The 21,967-nt window shown below is 45.8% G+C and overlaps 1 protein-coding gene across 4 annotated transcripts in view; it reads left to right on the top strand.

Moving 5' to 3' along the window:
• Positions 1–584: 584 nt before the first annotated feature.
• KCNT1 (potassium sodium-activated channel subfamily T member 1) overlaps positions 585–21,967 on the top strand; it is a 206,966-nt gene continuing 185,583 nt past the window's right edge. For all 4 annotated transcript variants that reach the window (XM_065572204.1, XM_005299467.4, XM_005299468.4 and 1 more), the window contains exon 1: positions 585–1,193. In XM_065572204.1, coding sequence (XP_065428276.1) covers positions 1,039–1,193 — 155 coding nt within the window. In that variant the 5' untranslated portion in view covers positions 585–1,038. The remainder of the gene's footprint in view (positions 1,194–21,967) is intronic.

Here is a 21,967-nt window from a genome sequence, read left to right as displayed (position 1 = left end):
AGACTCCACCACCTCCCTAGGTAACGCATTCCAGTGTTTCACCACCCTCCTAGTGAAATAGTTTTTCCTAATATCCAACCTGGATCCTCTGTCTACATCCCACAGCAAGGCAGCGACGCTCTTCAGGAGTCTAGCAGCCCCAGTGACAGCAGTTCCACACTCTCCGGAAAGGAGGGGAAAATGGAGCTGATTTCTGCAGTCCTCTTCCTTCCCTGTCCCCTCAGCAACCTCCACCCCGGAGGCAGGGGCCAGGGCTACAACAGGCCACTCTCCACCCCCACAGAGAAGGCGGCAAATAAAAACTACCCAGGAAGGGGGGGTGATTTATCAGAAACCTCTGTCAATATATTAAAAGGGGTCTATCCTGAGCTGGGAAAGGCCACTGCGCTCTGCATGGCAGAGATGGCAAAGGGAGGCTGGCTTTGTTGCCTCTGCGATTCTCACAGTGGCCCGCAGATGGTGCCATCGTGCAGGAGAGAAATGCATCTGAAAAAGCTGTGAAAACAGGAGGGGAGAAAAATCAATTTTGTTAAAAAAAACACACAAATATTTCAAGGAAAAAGGAGCAAACTGGTATCTCCCGCCTCCTTTCCTGCTTTGTCTGGTTAGAGCAGCTGCTTGCAATGGACTTGCTCTCCTGGCCGAGCCTGCAGCTCTCCCAAACCCCCCAGGGGAAAGGGGAGACAAGCTTGGGAGCAAAGATTTGGATCATCTCTTGCATTTAAGGCAGTGAAATCAACCTGATCCCTGCGTTGTTTTTTTGTCCATTTTTTTATTTAAGTGAGGCTCAACTTTATGCTACTTGTTGCTTTGCGAAGAGAAACCCAGGCAGGAAAGAGACCGGGACTGAACGAGCTGCAGTCACAGGCACCATGAAATCTACCGGGCGAGGGGTTAAGGTGTGTGAGTGACCAGTGTCAATGACTCGCCTCCAGCCGGACTCGCCTTGTAAACAGTAGCCCTGGGCAGCCTCCAACCTCACAGCACTCCCATGCTTGGCTCCGCGTCGCCTTGCCGGGCACCCTCGCCACTCTGCAGATGCCTTTCTCGGGGGAAGAGAGGAGCCTTCAGGGGGTCTACAAGTCGACGGCTCAGCAGCAGGATGGGCAAGCCCTGGCAGCCGGGGGGGTGCCTGTGTGCGCCGAGTGCTACACTAACCAGACCTTCGTCTTCGATGATGGCAGCTCCCACAGGTAGCCTCTTTAATACATCCTGCACCTTGGCAGGGGGTCAGACTAGATGTCCCTTGCAGTCCCTTCTAACCCTACGGTTCTATGTGCCGCTCCCCTCCCACCCAGTTTCCCTTCTGCTTTGGACACTCGGGAGATGGGCGAACGGTGACCCCGGGAAGCCACATCAGGACTCAGAGAGACCCTGCTAGCCCTAGAGCCATGCCTGGTTCTCTAGCTCAGTGATTCTCAACCTCTTCGATACCAGGGACCGGCTTGCTGCCTTGCTAAACTATGGCAAGGAGAACTAAGGGACTGGTCATGGAGAAACACTGTCCCGAGCTCTCCAGCAGCAGAGGTGACCTCCTTGGAGTGAGCCCCTCTTCTTTGGAAGGAGTGCTGCAAGCCCCTGCTGGGGGTGTAGTTAGTTTGTTTGGTTTGTTGTCTTTTAATTTGAGCGTTTGCTTAGCCAGACTCATGTGGCTTGCAAGAGGAGGCAGAAAAACTAACCCCCCTCTCCCCCCCAACAATAAGCACTTTCTCTGCAACAATCTGCCCTAAGACATGCATGTCCTGAGGGACATGCGGGATGTACTCAGGGTTGCAATGCAAGGGATCTCTAACTGTCCCTTGGTTCCTAACCATTGCCTTGGGCTGCCAAAGTTGCCTCAATTGTAGAAAATGCCCCCATCCCTTTCCACCTTTCTGCCTTTAGTGTTAATGTTGCAGAGGCATTGGTTGCTGCCCCATAGCTAAGGCTGAGTTGTTTTCTATTTAAAGCAGAGATTTTCAGTCTTACATTTATATATTAGACATAGGGATATTTTTGACTTTTAAATATATAAACAGCTGCCATGTTCCATAGCAGAGGTGGCTGCATTTCAGTGGCTGGAGAAGTGATCCCTCATACAGAACAGTCAGAAAAGCACTTCAGGGTGAAGGGAGCTAGAGGAATGGACAGTTGCTGTTTGCTGTGGGCATTCATGTATTTAACACTAAGAATCCGGGTGAAAGACTGAGACATCACGCTTATTTTGTTCCTCTGCGCCTCAGAATTGCTTCTGGTGAGGATTAATAGTTGGGATTTGTATTCTGGTAGCACTTAGAATGGACTGAGCACTGTCCACACACATGAAAACGAAAGCTTGAAATCCAAGGGAGTTTAGATGTAGTGCGCCGAATCCTGCCCTCCATTATGCCTGTGAAACCCTATTGAAATCAGCGGGTAACTCCAGCCAGAGGCATTGTATGGGTTAAATTGAGGGCAGGATTTGTTCCAGTGGTATGAAGAACACGGGTGATATTAGCATAGGAATTGCATCTGGTTACATGGAAATATCACCCAGGTTCTAAGTCCTTGTGTAAAAGGACCCTACTAGCTGTAGATGCGGTGGGACAAATATTATTTGTATGAGGGTAGTGCCTAAGGGCTCCAATCCCAGATCAGCTGTAGGTGCTGTGGGACAAATTCTATCCTTCATTATCCCCCTGTAACCTTCTTGCCTGCAGTTACACCACTGACCTCCAGGGGCTCGTGTGGGTGTAAGGGAGGGCAGAATCGGGTCCAGTGCTGTTGGTTAGCAGCAGAGTTTCAATCTTAGCTGTCAGCTCCTTGGCTTTTGTTGGCTTAGGGCAGAATGAGGACATTTTTTTGCCTCTGAATTTGATTAAAAAAAAAAAGAGAGCGGGGAAGGAGGGGGCTGGAACGCTGTGTAACAAACAGATTGCAGACTGTTTCTGTAAACTCCCATTTAAGGATAGGGGGTTATTTTTAAGACCAGAGCAGAGCTCACTGCAGTTAGTGAGGTGATGGTGTATACCTTGACTTTTTAAAACCCATGGATTTTAACCATCCGGCTAATGCCCATGTAGACAATTTGTATAACAAAGGGTATGAAGAACTTTCAGCTCCTTCTCATAAAATGCACAGAGTGATTTATTCTACTGGGGACTCTTAGATTATAAGAATCCGCACTCCTCTACTTCAGTGCTCAGACAAGCTATTCTGGCAGACTGTTACATACAGATGAAGTAGGAAAGAGTCTCTAGGGATCCTTCATATTAACTCTGTCCTTAGCATCATTATGGAGAAAGTTGCTATTACCATGTGTCAGTCAATGCTGAATGGTGAATTAAAAGCGTTGGTCTGTATTGTGAGCTAATGGCCTGCAGTACTTTATTTAAAGGCGCTGTTTGAGCTACAATATATCAGAAACACAGAACATCCCCAAAAGCCAAAGTAACTTCCTTTTTGGGGGCATCCCCACAATTTAAGAGAACAGCAGCTGTTAAAATCCACGGAGGGGGGAAAAATTGCAGCCTTTTTTGCCAAAGAGTTTCTGTGCCAGGTTTTTGCTTGGAACAATTTTTATGCCAAGGTATAAGGTGGTGTAACACAGAGGGGCTATGATTTAAATGTTGAAAATTACTCAATTATGAAACGGTTAGAGGAGGCTACGCGCTCTGTGTGTGTGTGTGTGTGTGTGTGTGTGTGTGTGTGTGTGCAGTAGTATATATGTTCACGGGAACGGAAGCTTGTTCTTGATGCATTCTACCTTTTCCTGGTAGATCCATTCTGATAACACTGGTCTACAATTTTTGAGAAGTCGTCTGCTTCAGAGATAAAATGTGCTATTTATTATGTATTTTGATGAGCTGAATTCAAATATGACAATTAAAACAACTGATTGGCTACTGTTTCTAAGATATTTAAGTTTTTACATTTTATGACTACGTATATTGTGTAGATAGTAGAGTTTTAATCATAAATTGTAAACCTAGGTCTTTTCATGTGTTTATGGTTGGTTTACATGATAATATTTCACCTGTCCTGTTTATGTAACACTTTAAAAATCAGCAAAAGGGTTATATAAATAAAATTTATTATGAAACAAAAGGCAAAAAACTATTATGTACATAGTTTAGTCCTATTCAGTGTCTACTCGGCGCTTCTTGGCTTGTCTCTTGTATTCATTAAATGGAGCATCTCTTGTCACTGTCCAGCAATAGTCTACAAGCATTGATGGGCTCCATTTGCCCTGATAGTGTTTCTCCATTGTTGCAATGTCCTGGTGAAATCGCTCGCCGTGCTCGTCGCTCACTGCTCCGCAGTTCGGTGGAAAAAAATCTAGATGAGAGTGCAAAAAATGTATCTTTAGTGACATGTTGCAACCAAGGCTTTTGTATGCCTTGAGGAGGTTTTCCACCAACAACCTGTAGTTGTCTGCCTTGTTGTTTCCGAGAAAATGTATTGCCACTAACTGGAAGGCTTTCCATGCCATCTTTTCCTTGCCACGCAGTGCATGGTCAAATGCATCATCTCGAAGAAGTTCACGAATCTGAGGACCAACAAAGACACCTTCCTTTATCTTAGCTTCACTTAACCTTGGAAATTTTCCACGGAGGTACTTGAAAGCTGCTTGTGTTTTGTCAATGGCCTTGACAAAGTTCTTCATCAGACCCAGCTTGATGTGTAAGGGTGGTAACAAAATCTTCCTTGATTCAACAAGTGGTGGATGCTGAACACTTTTCCTCCCAGGCTCCAATGACTGTCGGAGTGGCCAATCTTTCTTGATGTAGTGGGAATCTCTTGCACGACTATCCCATTTGCAGAGAAAACAGCAGTACTTTGTGTATCCAGTCTGCAGACCAAGCAAAAGAGCAACAACCTTCAAATCGCCACAAAACTGCCACTGATGTTGGTCATAGTTTATGCACCTCAAAAGTTGTTTCATGTTGTCATAGGTTTCCTTCATATGGACTGCATGACCAACTGGAATTGATGGCAAAACATTGCCATTATGCAGTAAAACAGCTTTAAGACTCGTCTTTGATGAATCAATGAACAGTCTCCACTCATCTGGATCATGAACGATGTTGAGGGCTGCCATCACACCATCGATGTTGTTGCAGGCTACAAGATCACCTTCCATGAAGAAGAATGGGACAAGATCCTTTTGACGGTCACGGAACATGGAAACCCTAACATCACCTGCCAGGAGATTCAACTGCTGTAGTCTGGAGCCCGACAGCTCTGCCTTACTCTTGGGTAGTTCCAAATCCCTGACAAGGTCATTCAGTTCACCTTGTGTTATGAGGTGTGGTTCAGAGGAGGAGGATGGGAGAAAATGTGGGTCCTGTGACATTGATGGTTCAGGACCAGAAGTTTCATCCTCTTCCTCTTCCTCATCTGACTCAAGTGAGAATGATTCTGGTGCATCAGGAACCGGCAGTCCTTCTCCGTGGGGTACTGGGCGTATAGCTGATGGAATGTTTGGATAATGCACAGTCCACTTTTTCTTCTTTGACACACCTTTCCCAACTGGAGGCACCATGCAGAAGTTACAATTGCTGGTATGATCTGTTGGCTCTCTCCAAATCATTGGCACTGCAAAAGCAATAGATTTCCTTTTCCTGTTCAATCACTGGCGAAGATTTGTTGCATAAGTGTTGCAGCGTATGTGAGGGGCCCACCTCTTGTCCTGATCTCCAATTTTGCAGCCAAAATAAAGGTGATAGGCTTTCTTAACCATAGTGGTTATACTGCGCTTTTGTGATGCAAAAGTCACTTCACCACAAACATAGCAGAAGTTATCTGCACTGTTGACACAAGTACGAGGCATCTCTGCTCACTTTGGCTAAACAGAAATGTGTCCCTTTGCAAAATCAAACACTGACAAATAAGAGAGCACGACACTGTATGATTTCTAGAGCTGATATAAGGCAATTTGTTCAGCAGAGTGATGTAAGCTTCATTATGATTGCATCATCCATGACTTCTAGGAATAACATGATGCATTTCATATCATGTATGACGCAATACCAGCTTCAGATTGCATCATTCATTGTTTTGCCTAAAAAGCAAGTACTGTCCAAACCAAGTCAGAGATTTATTCATAGATCCAGTCAAAGATATATTTTAGTCATTACTGGTTTAAATTGAGATCCCTTCCCTTTATAACTCACTTATCCTCCGCCATTCCCAAGTCAAGGGTCGTATATACTGACCCAATAGCATATCTTGAAAACTAGAGCCAATCAACAATTTTAAGCATCATTTTCGTTCTCAGTGACCCAGAATTAGTAAAGTTTAACTACATTTATTTCAGAAGCATTTTGGCTCTAGAGCAGTGTAACATAGATGCAAATATTTACTGGCACCGCTATTCAAATTGCCTTATACTCATCAGATGACAGGTTAATTAGGCACATTAAGCTTGCATATAAATTCATTCTAATTGGACAAGGAAGTCTGGATGTGTTGTGCCTCCTGGTTTATCATTAGTGAGGTTAGATTTCTTCATATCCACATCTGCTCATAACAAGTCAGGGAGATTTTCTTTCACTCCTAAAAGGTTAAATGGGGGAAGAAGAAAAAGTATTAAATAACAAGTCATTAATTTTCAAAGCAGCACAACTGAGCGAGTAATTTGTAAATGGGCCTGAACTCTGGATCATGTGAATGACTCATTAATTCTCTCTCCCCATGTTTTTCTCCCACCTAACAGCAGAGGTAGTATCTGATGAGGGCAGGATACCCATCATGTATTAGAAAAGGAGAAATACTTCCCCTTCTTCTCCCCACCATCTGTGTCTTGGCAAATCCATGGTAGCTTGGCTTCCTCTTGCAGCTTCATCATTTAAAATGTTAACAAAGTCAGTAAAATGTGTGGGTTTTTTTCATTCTCTGGAAGGAAAAAAGTCTTTCTCTGCTTCTAACCATCTGAAGGCCCAGTTCAATTGGTTTGTTCTTTTGCAGGTGGGTCTTATTTTTCCCTGTGGCTCACTGACCTGTCAGGATGGTTGCATTGGCCATGCTGCCTTTAGTAAAAACAGATTCCTAAATTTGCAACCGGATTCTATGTTTGCAGTACAGACCTGGATGGAATATTAGAGGTGTGTGTGCGTGAGAGAGAGATTGGGGTGCCCCTCTAGTGGCTGCAATTTATGGAAGACTTAAATCCTAACATTACTTGCCGCTGATAAGACTTGTACCTCAAGAGATGGAATCCCTTGCTGCTGTTTGAATTGCAGTAGCACATAAAAATGGCCATACTGAGACAGACAAATGGTCTGTCTAGCCCAGTATCCTGTTTTCCAACAGTAGCCAGTGTCAAATGCTTCAGAGGGAATGATGAGAACAGGGCAATTTATTGAGTGATCCATCCCCTGTCATCCAGTCCCAGCGTCTGGCAGTCAGAGGTTTAGGGACATCTAGGGCATGGGCTGCATCCCTGACCACCTGGGCTAATAGCCACTGATGGATCTATCCTCCATGAGCTTATCTATTTTTTTTAAACACAGTTATACTTTTGGCCTTCACAACATCCCCTGGCAATGAGTCCCACAGGTTGACTGTGCGTTGTGTGAAGAAGTATTTCCTTATGTTTGTTTTAAATGTGCTGCCTAAAAATTTAATTGAGAGACCCCTGGTTCTTGTGTTATGGGAACAGGTAAATAACACTTTCTGATTCACTTTCTCTACCCTATTCATGATTTTATAGACCTCTGTCATATCTCCCCTTAGTTGTCTCTTTTCTAAACTGAACAGTCCCAGTTTTTTAATCTCTACTAATATGGAAACTGTTCCATACACCTAATCATTTTTGTTGCCCTTCTCTGTACCTTTTCCAATTTTAATATATCTTTTGAGATGGGGCGATCAGAAGTTCACGCAGTATTCAAGGTGTGGGCGTACCAAAGATTCATATAGTGGCATTATGATATCTTCTGATCTATCCCTTTCCTAATGGTTTCTAACACTGTTAGTTTTTTTGACTGCCACTGCACATTGAACAGATGTTTTCAGAGAACTATCCACAAAGACTCCAAGCTCTTTCTTGAGTAATAACAGCTAATTTAGAACTCATCTTTATGTATGTATAGTTTGGATGATTTTTTCCAATGTGCCTTACTTTGCACTTATCAATGTTGAATTTCATCTGGCATTTTGTTGTCCAGTCACTCAGTTCTGTGAGATCCCTTTCCCCAGTCAGCTTTGGACTTAATTATCTTGAGTAATTTAGTATCAACTGCAAACTTTGCCATGTAACTGTTTACCCCAGATCATTTATGACTATGTTGAACAGCACAGGTTCCAGTACAGATCCTTGGGAGACCCTGCTATTTACCACTTTCCATTGTGAAAATTAACCATTTATTCCTACCCTTTGTTTCCTATCTTTTAACCAGTTACTTATCCATGAGAGGACCTTCCCTCTTGTCCCATGATGGCTTTCTCTGCTTAAAAGCCTTTGATGTGGGACCTTGTCAAAGGCTTTCTAAAATTCAAACAGCAGTGTATCAACTGGGTCACCCTTGTCTGCAGGCTTGTGAGGCATGATTTCCCTTTACAAAAGCCACGTTGACTCTTCCCCAACATATTGTGTTAATCTAAGGGTCTGATAATACTGTTCTTTCCTGTAGTTCCACCAATTTGCCTGATACTAAAGTTAGATTGTAATTGCCAGGATTGCCTCTGGAGCCTTTTTAAAAAAATGGACATTACACTAGCTATCCTCCAGTCACCTGGTACAGAGGCTGATTTAAGTGATAGGTTACACACCACACTAAGGCTTGGTCTACACTACCCCCCCTAATTCGAACTAAGGTACGCAACTTCAGCTACGTGAATAACGTAGCTGAAGTTCGAAGTACCTTATTTCGAATTAGTTGAAACTTACCTTGGTCCACACTCGGCAGGCAGGCTCCCCCGTCGACTCCGCGGTACTCCTCTCGGCGAGCTGGAGTACCGCAGTCGACGGCGAGCACTTCCGGGTTCGACTTATCGCGTCCAGACTAGACGCGATAAGTCGAACCCAGAAGTTCGATTTCCAGCCGTCGAACTTGCCGGTAAGTGTAGCCAAGGCCTTAGTAGTTCTGCAATTTCACAGTTGAGTTCCTTCAGAACTCTTGAGTGAATACCATCTGGTCCTGGTGACTTATTACTATTTAATTTATCAATTTGTTCCAAAACCTCCCCTACTGACACCTCAATCTGGGACAGTTCCTGAGCTTTGTCACCTAAAAAGAATGGCTCAGGTGTGAGAATCTCCCTCGCATCCTTGGCAGTGAAGACCGATGCAATGAATTCATTAAGCTTCTCCACAATGGCCTTGTCTTCCTTGAGTGCTCCTTTAGCACCTCTGTCGTCCAGTGCCCCACTGATTGTTTGGCAGGCTTCCTGCTTCTGATGGACTTACAAAAACTAACTGCATTTTTGTTTGGCTTTTTGATAGTTGCTCTTTAAATTCCTTTTTGGTCTGCCTCATTATACTTCTACTTAACTTGCCAGAGTGTATGTTCCTTTCTATTTTCCTCACTAGGATTTGATTTCCAATTTCTAAAGGATGCCTTTTTGCCTGTAACTGCCTCTTTCACTCCCCTGTTTAGCCATGGTGGCGTGGTTTTTTGATTGTGAGTCCTCTAGGTTTTTTTCCCCTTTGGGGTATATATTGAGTTTGAGCCTCTCTTATGGTGTCTTTCAATAGTTTCCATGCAGCTTGCAGCACGTAGGAGCTCCTGCCATGGGCAAGGGCTGCCTGGTGCTAGGCGCCGCACAAACACAGAACCAACAGATGGTCCTGCCTCAAAGAGCTCACCTTGCATTCTTTTACTTTAGGAGCAAAGGGTCTTTGGTTTCATTCCCCCTGTCTCACACTGTGGCATATTTGTCTGCTGGGGTAGCTGTAGATTCGTTACCACTTGTGTGTGCAAGGGAATGAAAGATGTTTTAGGAGCAGAGGGCAGCCTCCTGGTCTAACATGCTTGTCTTCCCCCTCCTGAGTTTTAGATTTCTCTTAAATTCCCCAGGGTAAATGTTCCTGGGTATTTGTATACAGAGATCAAACACTGGCAAGGCGCCTCTCTCCCCATCCCCATCCCTCTTATTATGTTTGGAACAGCAAGGAAATTATCTTTTGCGCTCCCCCTGCTCTATAAATCACGGTCTCCTTTATTTGCAAGGTGGGGTTAGACCAGGAATGCTTTGTCTTCTTGAGCCTTTATCTAAACCATGTAACCCTGTGTCAACACACTCCTGTCTGAATGGACTTTGCCTATGCCATCCCCATTAGGGTCAACAGCAGGCACCTGCTCAAATTCTTCCCCATTGATTTGAAATGTAGGGGAAAATAAGAGCAAGTGAGGAAATTGGTCATTTCTCTCTCTCACGATGTCTGTCTCAAATGCTATCCTGCATGCTGCTCTCTGTGTGAGTCTTTACCAAATATTTGTTCCTCTTTGTGCAACAGTTATGGGATTAGAACCCCATTCCACTGCAATACTTCCCAGGGTATTTGCCCTGCGAGATTCCTCCAAAGAGAAAGCAAGGAGTTAATTGCAAGCGTGCTTTAAATTGTAAAATAGGTCCTGCCTAGGAACATCCTGCTCAGCAATTCTTGGCACCCAGAGGGTATAAGAAACCGAAATTTTGCCTTCCTGTCTCACGGGAAATGTTGTGAATGTTTGTACAGCAAGGCAGCCAGCCAGCCAGCGGAGTGCACGATCTCTTCTGGGTTGGAAACTCTTTTCTCTTTCTTGACCATGTAAGGGAACTCGGGTAAGTAGTGACGAGGACTGAGCAGCCATAGGAAAGGGCTCACACAAAAATAACCTGCACAGGGATAGAACCAGAGAGAGAGGGTGACTCATGCAGCTGGAGAGTTGGCTTTTCTATATACTACCTCCAGTGTATATGGTTTATTTCAGAAGAAAGAGGTGGAACAAGAAGACACTTGTGACAGGTGGTGAAGCCAAGGCTGTTTCTGCTGGAGAAGCTGTTTAGGAAAGTTGTATCTTTGCATAAGACATATATGGCTTTTTTCACGTCTACTCATATCGTCGGTAAGAGAGGCTAAAAATATGTCAGTCTGTCCTGAAGATTTTGCTGATACGTCTCCGGGGAATACTGGGTGCTACTATTTATATTTGGAGTACATTAGGTAGAAGTGTGTGTAGTCAGGAAGGATAGAATTAGATACTAAACCTTAGCTTGGGGTGCATGGTGTTAGGGGAGACATGCGGCTGTACTGATTGAGTCAACTGTTCCAAAGTCACAACTTGAGAATTAGGTCCCAGAGCGGCAATGAGAGAGGTCTGTAAGAATTACTGAACCGGCACCTCGGAGAATGGTGCTATTGACTACAATGGTCCTGGCTTCCCCAGAAGCACAGATGAAGATTAGATTCAAACATGTGGCAGGTTTTTCCCCTTTTTGGTTTGGTTTCGTGAAGTGAGTTTAGCTGATCAAACAGCCCTCCATATCAGCAGAGGAGAGGCAGCAGTGCCCTTCCACTGTGCTTAACCCTCATTCAGAGATCTGCTGCTAGGAGCCAGAAGGCAGTTTGCTTGTATGCTCTTCCATTCTTTGGTCTCTGTTGACGCTTGTGCCTATTAATGCTGGCTGTGGTTGGCATTTTCCACTCAGCCACCATGAACCAGAAAGGAACCCACTACATTTATTTCACGTAGATCATCAAGCAGCCAGTAGATGGTTATGCCTCTTGTTCATTCGTGACCATGGTAGGATTCAAAGCAGTGTCCTTCAGGTAAAATGCTCCATATCTCATTAGGAATTTCCTGGGTCATCCAGGCAAGGCTAATTATGGACCCCGAGGAGGCTGTTTGCCTGCTCTCCTAGTTGTAGTTGAGATTCTGCCATCACTTGAGTCTTTAAGTCAAGAATGAGCATTGTTCTGAAAGATCTGCTGTAGTTCAACCAGAAATTATGGACTTGATGCAGAAATTACTGGGTGAGGGTCTCTGAATAGACTCTCTGGTGCCCAGTTCATTAGACCACGCAGCCTCCAGTATTTGGTATTTCAGCTGGATATTTATCTAACTCGGAGTCAGTGCTGTGCCAAGGCCCTGAGTGTTAGGTGGGACAAAGAGGCTGTTTTATAGGTTCTTGCATGCACGTTAGTGAAGGATAGTTTTAAAAGTGTCCCTTGTCCCTCTGCTGTGGTGTCTGGGCTGTTCAGTGCGGTACAGATATTCCCTAGGAAGCCATCCTACTGAGGTGTGTCTCACATTCTGGGACACAATGCAACTGGTCTTGCATAGATTGTGTAATAAACACCTCTGAATGGTATATATACTTGGGATGAAGGCACACTCAGTGGTCTTTACGTTTTCCATTTTCTGAGTGGGGCAAAGTCCATCTGGTAGAACTTGCACCGAATTAAAGTCTGTTACTCGTTAGTAACTAACTATTCTGGACATAATTACCTGCTTGCACCTTTATTTAAAAAATAAAGGAAGATTTGTCAGCTTCTCTTCCTTTGGCTGGCAGCTGAGATCTCAGTTCTTGGAATGGAATCTTGGCCTTTTCTTGCTTCAGAAATAATTGCAACATAGCGGATTAGCTGTCAAGAACTTCATAAAATTACGAGGCCAGTCATTGCTGAAGTGTGCTTGTAAAGCAGAGATAAAGAGGAATTATGGTTCTTTCTGCCTGAGTTGGTTTTCTCAGTCATGCTTGAGTCCACCTGAGCCATCTGATAGTCACATTGCAGTGAGCTCACCAGTAGATGGAACTGTTGAGGCTGAAAACGGAATACATCCTAACACACATGTATATCTCTGGGAAAGGACTTCTGGGGTTTCCCTCGTATTGAGTTACTTTCACCATATTGGTTCCATAGCATTAAACATGCTGGGTTCCAGTTGTTGGGTTCCAGAATGGTCTTACAGCAGCTTCAGCAGAAGAACAGCAAAGTAGGACGCTGCCCCTGCTCAGAGTGGTTATGGCCCACAATAATATTTCACACTCTCCCAGTTCTCCATGACAGTGATATCTTCCACCCCTGGCCTTCAAGGGCTGCCTGAGATTCTCTTTGAAGCCCATCAGTGCTGCCTTTAAATCAGCCCAATCGGACGCTGGAGTGACTGACGCATTCATTCTTCTCCGGCAACTTCCGGGGCTTATGTGTAGGCTAGAAAGCCAGCCTCCCACCTCTTCCCAGCTTTGTTCCTTGCGGTAAAGATTAACACACACGCCTGGTCGGGGAAAGCACTTCCCCCTCCCATTTCCCTCTATTATTCGCTGACTTTCAGTGCCCTTTGCTTACTAGAACAGATCGCACACTCTGGATCTGCAACTCTGAGGCATTGGCATGGTGCTCCTTGCCCCCATCTATATGTGGTTACAGAGAGAGAAGGATTTTCCCGGCAGAACAGTAACAGGAATTGGGACTTTATAGCTTCTCTGTGTGTGTCTGAATAATACTGTGCATTGACAGATATTACTGGAGCAAATTATCCCACTTGAAAAGCAAGGCACAGGCAAGATGCTTTCTGTGCTGTGGGAAGTCAGACATGCTCTTAGTTCCCATGGAATAAATAACCCAAAGGACCAGGAAACTCTGTTTTGAGATGTGTTTGTAAACACTGCTGATAGATGGGACCAGTGAGAAAAATGGATGTAAATAGGAAGGACAAGGAGAGACAGGACTGGTGGGAAATTGCTGTATCGCTAATAGGATTTATATCCTCTTTATCCTCTTGTGCAGGTAGTGGCAGCATAAAGGTTGATATTTGTGCCAAGGTTCTACCCGAAGCTTCTGACAGGCGAATCACTGTCTTTTTACATTAATCATCTGTTTAGGGCTTAAATTCATTAGCAGTTGATTGGCATGGAACTTAATCCTATTATTAGAGCAGCGCATGCTAGCACCCCTCTAACGAAAGGCCTGGCAGCATTTCAGTTCTGGACCCTGGTGATTTTCAAAGGGTCTGGCAGCCATCAAAATCTTCTCTAGGGTTAAACTGGGTCTGGAGACGAGCTTGTTGGTGAGGAGCGTGGCAAATTGCGGCTTGTCTTTCAGTTGCAGCAATGTGAATCCTTTTTAGAATTTGCCTTCACAAGGTTCCTTGGGAATCTGCTCTTTATTTTTAAAACGAGCGTGGACAAACCTATTGGCTTCATTACAAACCAGACCCCATGCTGCGAACAAAGACCCCTTGCCCTGTGCAAGAGGGCTACACGCGTTGCACGGGTCTCTAGCTGCTCGGAAAAGGTCTAGAGCCACAGCGCTATGCACAAGGCATTTCAGCGGGTGGGCTTCCAGCTCCTAAAAAGCAGATTTATTTTAACACTTTAAGTGGCACTCGTGGCTTCTGGGGCGGGCATTTCCTGGCTGAGTTAACAGTCTGTAGCTTTGCTTCACGTTGTGAGCTCCTCCAGGTAGCTACTAACTGCCAAAATATACCCACCCAAGATAGAGGTCCTTGTGGATTAAGGCCCTGATCCTTCTGTGAAAGCTCTGCGTGTGCCGACTTACATTGACTTCAGAGGGGCTGTGCATGGGCAGGGGGATCCTTGCAGGACTGGGGCTCAAACGGGGCTCTTTGGCTTCGAAAACATATATAACTTCTGATGCTGTTTGCGTTTGGTTATAGATTAGCTACTGCATATCCATTGTGACAATCTTATCCATGGATATGACCAAGCCAAGGTGGACCGATGTGAGGGGAGGTTTGGGAACGATTGATTTGTCTCCTGTCAACTCCCCACTCTTCTAAAATCTGATTTAGTGGTGACTCAGCCTTCTGCCTCCCCGCCCCCCAACTTCCCCTCTTCCTGCTACAAGGCCTAGAGAAATAGATGGTCTGTGCAGCCTGTCCAGAAGGCTATTTTTGGGAATGAATCCCAAAGTCAAAGTCTTCTCCTGAGAAACATGTTGCCACTAATGCTTCCCTTTTAAACCTGGGGTTGGTGGCTGGAGCTCTTACGCTGTTTGGTGGTGTGGGTCCCATGGGGGAATAGCTGCTCTCTGTTATATGGCAAAGAGGCTGGTTGTATGGATCCGTGTGGGCAGATTCCACCAGAATGATCCTTATGTGCAGATCTGTGGCACAATGAGCTTCCCGAGTCACGTACACAGAACCTGATCTTGACCTTTGAAGGACAGAGTGAATTCTGCCAGGAACGTTCTAGTGCCAGGGCAGGTCAGTCAAGTTTTAATTAGCTCTAATTAGCATCCTTGCAAGCTGTCTCCACTACAGATGAGTTCCACTCAGCTGCAAAAGTGAGAACATCAGAGAAGTCCCTTTCAATCTGACCCAGGAGGGTGAAGGACAAACATATTAAGGAATGTGGCCATAGGAAAATAGGGGTGCAGGAACTGATCAGTTAAACTGAATTGCACTGTATTTGCATATTTACACAATAGACTATAATGATTGCGAATGAACCATTATGCTCTATTGTCTGCCTGTCATGCTGATCAACTGTATTAGGCACTTGCTTCACTCTGTCATTAACTTTCCTGGGAGGTTGGGGGATGGAGGTTTGGCTGATTATTTAACAGTACACTGAGGAAGCTGTGTAGTCCAGTGGATAGCGCACTGGGCTGGGAGTCAGGAGATCTGAGGTTGTTCCCAGCTGCTGCACCGGTATGTGTCCTTGGGCGTCGGTTTCATTGTTAGGTTGCAGGCTCTCTGGGGGAGGGCTGTATTTTGGGCAGCACCCAGCATGATGGGAGCTCAATCCTGATTGGGACCTTTGGGTGCCACCCCAATGGGTTCACATAGAATCTATATAAAATATGCAGAGTGGAAAAGTTCAGATTCAAATGTCTCCAAACCTCAGTCATTTGGCTCCATCTCTCTAATGGAAGAAATTAACCATGACTCCTTCCTCCCTTCCCAAACTATATTCAGATAACATTCCGGGCTGAGCCACAAAAACAAAGAGGCTGAGAATTAAAACTGCAACTCCAGAAAATCAGTAGGGCTGGAAATTGAATCCAGGAATCCCAATTTCAAGTCCCCTGTGTTAACCATTAGACCTTTCTGTGATGTTGCACTCCGTATGGTTTATGGAAATATGCTTATGAGTGTGAATATGATGTAACTGGAATATGCTTTATGCAAAAGGACTCTTGTAAGGTATCATAACAAAGGTTATAACCTACTGAATATATTCCTCCTGTTTGTATGCATGTATGATTCTTGTATCTGAAGCTAGAAATATGAAGTATAACTCTGAGGTTCTATTGTAATTATGCACATTGTGGGCCATTAATGGTGGTTTAGAATCTTGATGGCTCCCATTGACCCAGACAATTTGTTGTAAATGGTTTATTTACCTGCAAACCTTCCTGTGTACCTGTGGGCCAATCCAGGAAGAATGGAGACTAGGGGTCTTACAGTGACATGTGACCATATCACATGATGCTGGAATCCATCTTAATCCTTGTACTTTTCCATTGATGAGGTGGGGGTGGGGACAAGCACAGACAAAAGATTCCCATCTTGTGCCAAAGCTATAAAAGGGGGTGGAGCAGGACAAAGGTGGTGGCCAGTCATGAGAAAACCCCTGCTTACTACCTGAGATGTCTGCTGGATTTAACAAAGACTGTACCAGGGAAAGGATTGGGCCTAGACTAGGAAGGAGTTTAGTCTGTTAAAGAAGCTATTGGAACATCTTTGAGGGTGAGATATTACCTGTAATCAGTTTCTTAATATATTAGGCTTAGACTTGTGTGTTTTGTTTTATTTTGCTTTGTTCTGTCTGTTATTACTTGAAACAACTTAAAGCCTACTTTTTATACTTAATAACATCACTTTTGTTTATTAATAAACCCAGAGTATGTGATTAATACTTGGGGGAGCAAACAGCTGTGCATATCTCTCTATCAATGATATAGAGGGTGAACAATTTACGAATTTACCCTGTATAAGCTTTATATAGAGTAAAACGGATTTATTTGGGGTTTGGATCCCATTGGGAGCTGGGTGTCTGGGTGCTGGAGAGAGGTAACCTGCTGAGCTGTTTTTAGTTAGTCTGCAGCTTTAGGGGTGTGGCCCAGACCCTGCGTCTGTGGTGTAGTGTGTCTGGTTCAACAAGGCAGGGTTCTGGAGTCCCAAGCTGGCAGGGAAAACGGGCTCAGAGGTAATTTTAGCACATCAGGTGACCGTACCAAGGGGATCTCTGTGATCGAACCTATCACACTTTCTTTTCATGCTTTCCTACCGAGAAATGCTTCCGAGCATAGACTAAAACACAGAGTCGTTTACTTTTCAGGAGGCTTTTCATAATTGCTCTTACCCTGTTTGCTAATTGCCAAAGCCCTTTGGGTTGATTTCAGGGCATGCCTCTTGAATTGGCTGCAGGACTGCATCGGCAGCTCCCATTAAGGAACAGTTGCTTGGTGTGTGTGCTCTAGTTTGTATTTCCCCCTGCCCCCTGTAATATCTGCTCCAATGCTGCCTAATGCTTTATATCCATCCACCGGACCAAATGTCTTTTCCCCAAGAGCATGAATCTGCCCTCTTTCAGCAGTTTGGGGAGGTTCCTGCTGAGGGCGTGGGAGCTGTGCAGAGCCTTTTCAGAGAGGTGGGGATGGTGCATGCGGTGCCAATATCAGACGTGTAAACACATATGACCCAGGCAACCATTATCTCAGTGGCAATTACTCACCTGAGTAAGGCGCTGCTGAGGCTAGACACTCTTGCAGATCTCCCATGGTGGGATTTCCTTAACGAGGTGGATAATGCAATGACCCCCGTCCCAATGTACAGTGAGGTCAGCCGCGATAATGAGGGGAATTAGTCCTAATGCTGCAGGGCACAAGTGGGGTCAGGAAGGCACCTTGCACCAAATCACTGCCCTGCATAATTGGTGTGGGCCTAAACAGTTACACCTGGGTGCCTGTGTGTAGGTCCCACTTAATAGGCACTGATCCTGCCCGTATGGATCAACACTGGAGGGGGAAGGAGGCTCGCTGTTTGCTCCAATCTGCGACCTCAGTGGTGTCTAGGCTTTAGTCTCTTGGGGAACAGCAGAGGCATCTGTTTTGCCTCCCCTCTCCTCCCCACACCCGGCTACTTCTTCCATTGCTGCCTTCTAGCATCTGCCTGGGAGGCCTGGAGAGAACTCGCTTCCCTGGCTTCCCCCCCACTCAGCATTCTCAAATACCACATGTGAGTGCTTGGGTCATTCCTGTCTTTTAAAATATTCTCTCTCTTTGGGAAACCCCGGGTATAATTTTCCTGTCTCCTCGGCTTCGTCCGCTCTGATACCCTGGGTGAACCTCCATTCATTCCAAACAATGCTCCAAGGCTGTGTAACAGATTAGCGCTCTCTTCATCCATATCTGGGCATGCTTTTTATGTGCCTGTTTCCCTTTGTCTTTCGTAGCTGCTTATTCTTAACGAGAAGGGTCCAGTCTGCTGCCACTATGCGTGGGCTGTCCCTCAGCTGCAGTGGGAGTTGTGGTGTGCATAGAAAACAGATCAGGCACCTTTTTAATATTGTGCTTCCTTATGGAAAACTGGGCAAAAGGTATTTTTTTCCTTCTCTTTGAAACAGGGCAAGAGGGACTGTAGTGTGCAAGAGGCAGAGAAACTGGGATTCAGGACTCCTGGTTTCTATTCCGGGCTACGTAACAGACTCACTTTGTGACCTGGTGGGGGGATGGGCACCAGGAAAGACGCTTAATATCACTGTGGTTTAATGTCTTTCTAGGAAAAATGGGGATAATAATACTGACGTGCTCCTTTCACCTGCTGGGAGATTTGATTAATAGATTTATGAAGGACTTTGACTGCTGTGGTGATGGTTCTGTAAATCCCAAGATGAAAGATGCTATGGAAGTGCATTTTGTCATTAGGAGTGATTTAGCAGTGAGCTGGTGAGGAAGGATGCCTTTGGGGTTAAAGCACTGAGCTGGGATCCAGGAGATCTGGGGTTCAATTCCTTGCTTCACCAAAGCTTTCTTTAGACAAGTCTCTAGTTGGTGCCTCACATCCCTATCTGTAAATGGCAGCGATGAGCCATTCCTTCCTCCCAGGAGTGTTGGGAGGCCAAATCCCTAAGTGCCTTGGAGATGCTCGGTTACGATGGTGACGGGGCTGTTTCAGTACCTAGGCAGACCCTAACTGCCGCAACATTACCGTATCACTCGGACAGTAGGTAGCCATGAAAAATGAGTGCATTACTTATCCTGAAGTGAGTAATGTGCTCAGTTCAGTAGCTTTTTATATTCAATCCTAATTATGGCTCTTTAAATATTTCAAGACCTCCTCTAATAGAGTGCTGGTGGCAGCATTAGCATCAAGGCACTAGTGGACTTCTCTGCAGGAACATCTTCATCAGGCACATCCCACTTTCAATCAGTGCCTTTACATCCCCCCCCCCTTTTTAATAAAAACAGGTTTTACTCATTGGGCAGAAGGCAGGAAAGCCACAATTTGTTTTAATTGCCCAATAGACAAGAAAATGTTGCCCGAGAGGGTGCTGGATTTCGTTTCCATTTCAGTACGTAATATATCAGCGTGGTTTTAAAATTCCTGTGCTTTTCAGCTCTAGGTAATTTCTTAATACCGTAAACTGACTCAAGGGAGAGGACAGCACAGGGGAGGAGACTTTCCTTCCCTTTTATTTTGTCTTATTTTGGTGGCCACAGGTACTGGCCTCTGATGCATCTCCGTGATTTGCGTATAAGTTTTGACCAGCAGGGCCGGTGTAGCTGGCCACACTGCCTTCATTAGAACAGCCCTTCTGAGCACACACAGGCGAACAGGCATCTGTGCGGGAGGCTGACTGACCACTGCTTGACTCTTGGATCTGGGCCATGCGGACTCGAAGCTTGGTACCATGCAAATGAACTCCATATGGCTACTGGCAGCCTGGGGCATTCCACGCAGCATTCCGTGCGCCGGCTCCAGCAGCACGCGAGAGCCAGCGACGGGCTTGACTTCTGTGTGCACTACAGACAAGAGAGCTGTCTGAGCTCAGGCTGTCTTTCTGCTGACGCACCTGATGCTGACACTTCTGCTGCTCAGACGGCCCCTGTGTTTTCATGTTGTTCACGCTGCGTTTTGTTGAGTGCTTGCTGGGTGATGGGAGAAGAGGCAAACTCTGGATCTTCAAAGAGAAACTGGTGGGGAAGAAGCAATTTCTTTCTCTCCCCCAAACAAACAGCTGCACCTGTCAGAACACAGGGTTGTGTAATACAGCCCTGCCTGGCGCTGGAGGCGGTGAGGGGAATCAGGCAGTGAGGATAAGATCGTGGAATTAACTCCTGTGTTTCAGTGCTCCGGTGTGTTGTGGGACCGCTATAGAAGTCCAATGCACCTAGCTGCTGGGAGACAGCTACAGGAGACACTCCGGGCTCCAGCCTGCTGTGGGGCAGCTACAGGAGAAGCTCCGTGCAAGTGGAGACTGGAGTTTTCATTCTGAACAATTAAAAGGGAGGTGGAAGAACATGTCCCGCCAAGACAGTGACAGAGGAAACCTCTTTGTGCCCAAAATGAGTGTAAGGAATTATTCACTGAGCAGGGATCCCTATGGAAATCTCACTCCCATAAAGCTGCCAAGGTCAGTGTCTGTCTAGGTGACATGCTGAGGCTAACCTATGGCTGCCCAAGGGGCTAGTCCAGCTTTCACACTTGACTTTTCCATTCATGAATTGTGTGTGTGTGTGTGTGTGTGTGTGTGTGTGTGTGTGTGTGTGTGCGCGCGCGCTGCTTTTCTCAAGCTTCTCTGCGCCCCCCCACCCCTTTCTTGTTTGGGCTGGTGCATCCCCACTGCCTTCTGGCATGCCTGCTTATTGCTCCATTCACTGCCAAGGAGCCTGCATTGATGGTTTTAGAAAATGTGTGTCACTTACACAGGAGGAGGGGGCTGTCTCGTTTCCAGCCTAACAATTAGGAAAGAACGTGTTTCCCCTAGGCACTTGGCCACTGAGAGACCCCCACAGGGATGTCACTCAAAAGCAAGGGGAAAAGCAACTGTAACCAGGTAACCATAAGAGCTGTGGGAGGAGAAGCCAGGAATGATGGTGATTTGTATGTATTGTTTAAAACATATAGAAAATTAAAGGCGGGGAGGCAGATTTTCCTGAATAGCTTATTGTTCATCAGAAAGGCCAGGGCTGCTGATGACTTTTTGAGAGAGCCCAGCACCTGGAGGATCTGTTCTTACCAAGAAGTGAGAATGAGGAGTAGGTGGAAAGTGAGAGATGCCTCTGCTGTGACGAGGGAGAAGAGAGACCAATAAGGAAGCCACTCCGATAAGTCCAAGACTTACCTGGCCTAGCGTACCAAGGTGCTGAACATCTGCAGCTCTGGTGACTTCAAGAGGAGTTGGCATTGCTCAGCATCTTTGAAAATCAGAATACGCATGTGGGGAGAGGACAGGGCTGGTGCGAATCTCTTTGTAGGTGCTCGCAGGATGTTGGGCCCGTCACTGCAATACCAGAGTGCCCCACAAACACCTCTCTTGGGATAGGGCAGTATCCTCCTCATTTTACATATGGGGGGAAATTGAGATCCAGGGAGAAGTGATTCCCCCAAGCTCACACAGACGGACTGGCACAGCTTGGGACTGAACATGAGTCACCTAAACCCCAGGCCTGTGCACTGACCACAAGACCCACCCTTCCTGAATGGATGTGGTTGGAAACAAAGACCAGAAGGGGGAATCTCCATCCTTAGAGGTTTTTAAGGCCCGGCTTGACAAAGCCCTGGCTGGGATGATTTAGTTGGGGTTGGTCCTGCTTTGAGCAGAGGGTTGGACTAGATGACCTCCTGAGGTCTCTTCCAACCCTAATCTTCTAAGATTTTATGATTCTATGAAAGGTGATGGAGAAGCCCTGGTGCTGTGCAGGATCAGAATGGCCTGAGTGATCTCTGGTCCCACCAACATGGCTGCTCTCCGACTGAAGGGAAAAGCCGGAGGGGCAGTTTGTCTAGTGAACACGTTGGCTGAAATTGGGGCTGAGAGCAAACCAGTCACCAGGAGGTGTCAGAGTGTGGGGAGGGCCGCCATAGCAAGCGGGCCATCTGAGAAG

The sequence above is a fragment of the Chrysemys picta genome, chromosome 18 (genome assembly GCF_011386835.1).
Source record: "Chrysemys picta bellii isolate R12L10 chromosome 18, ASM1138683v2, whole genome shotgun sequence".
Lineage (NCBI taxonomy): Eukaryota > Metazoa > Chordata > Testudines > Emydidae > Chrysemys > Chrysemys picta.
The sequence above is the reverse complement of the archived record's forward strand: the minus strand, read 5'-3'. Positions and strand labels throughout refer to the sequence as shown.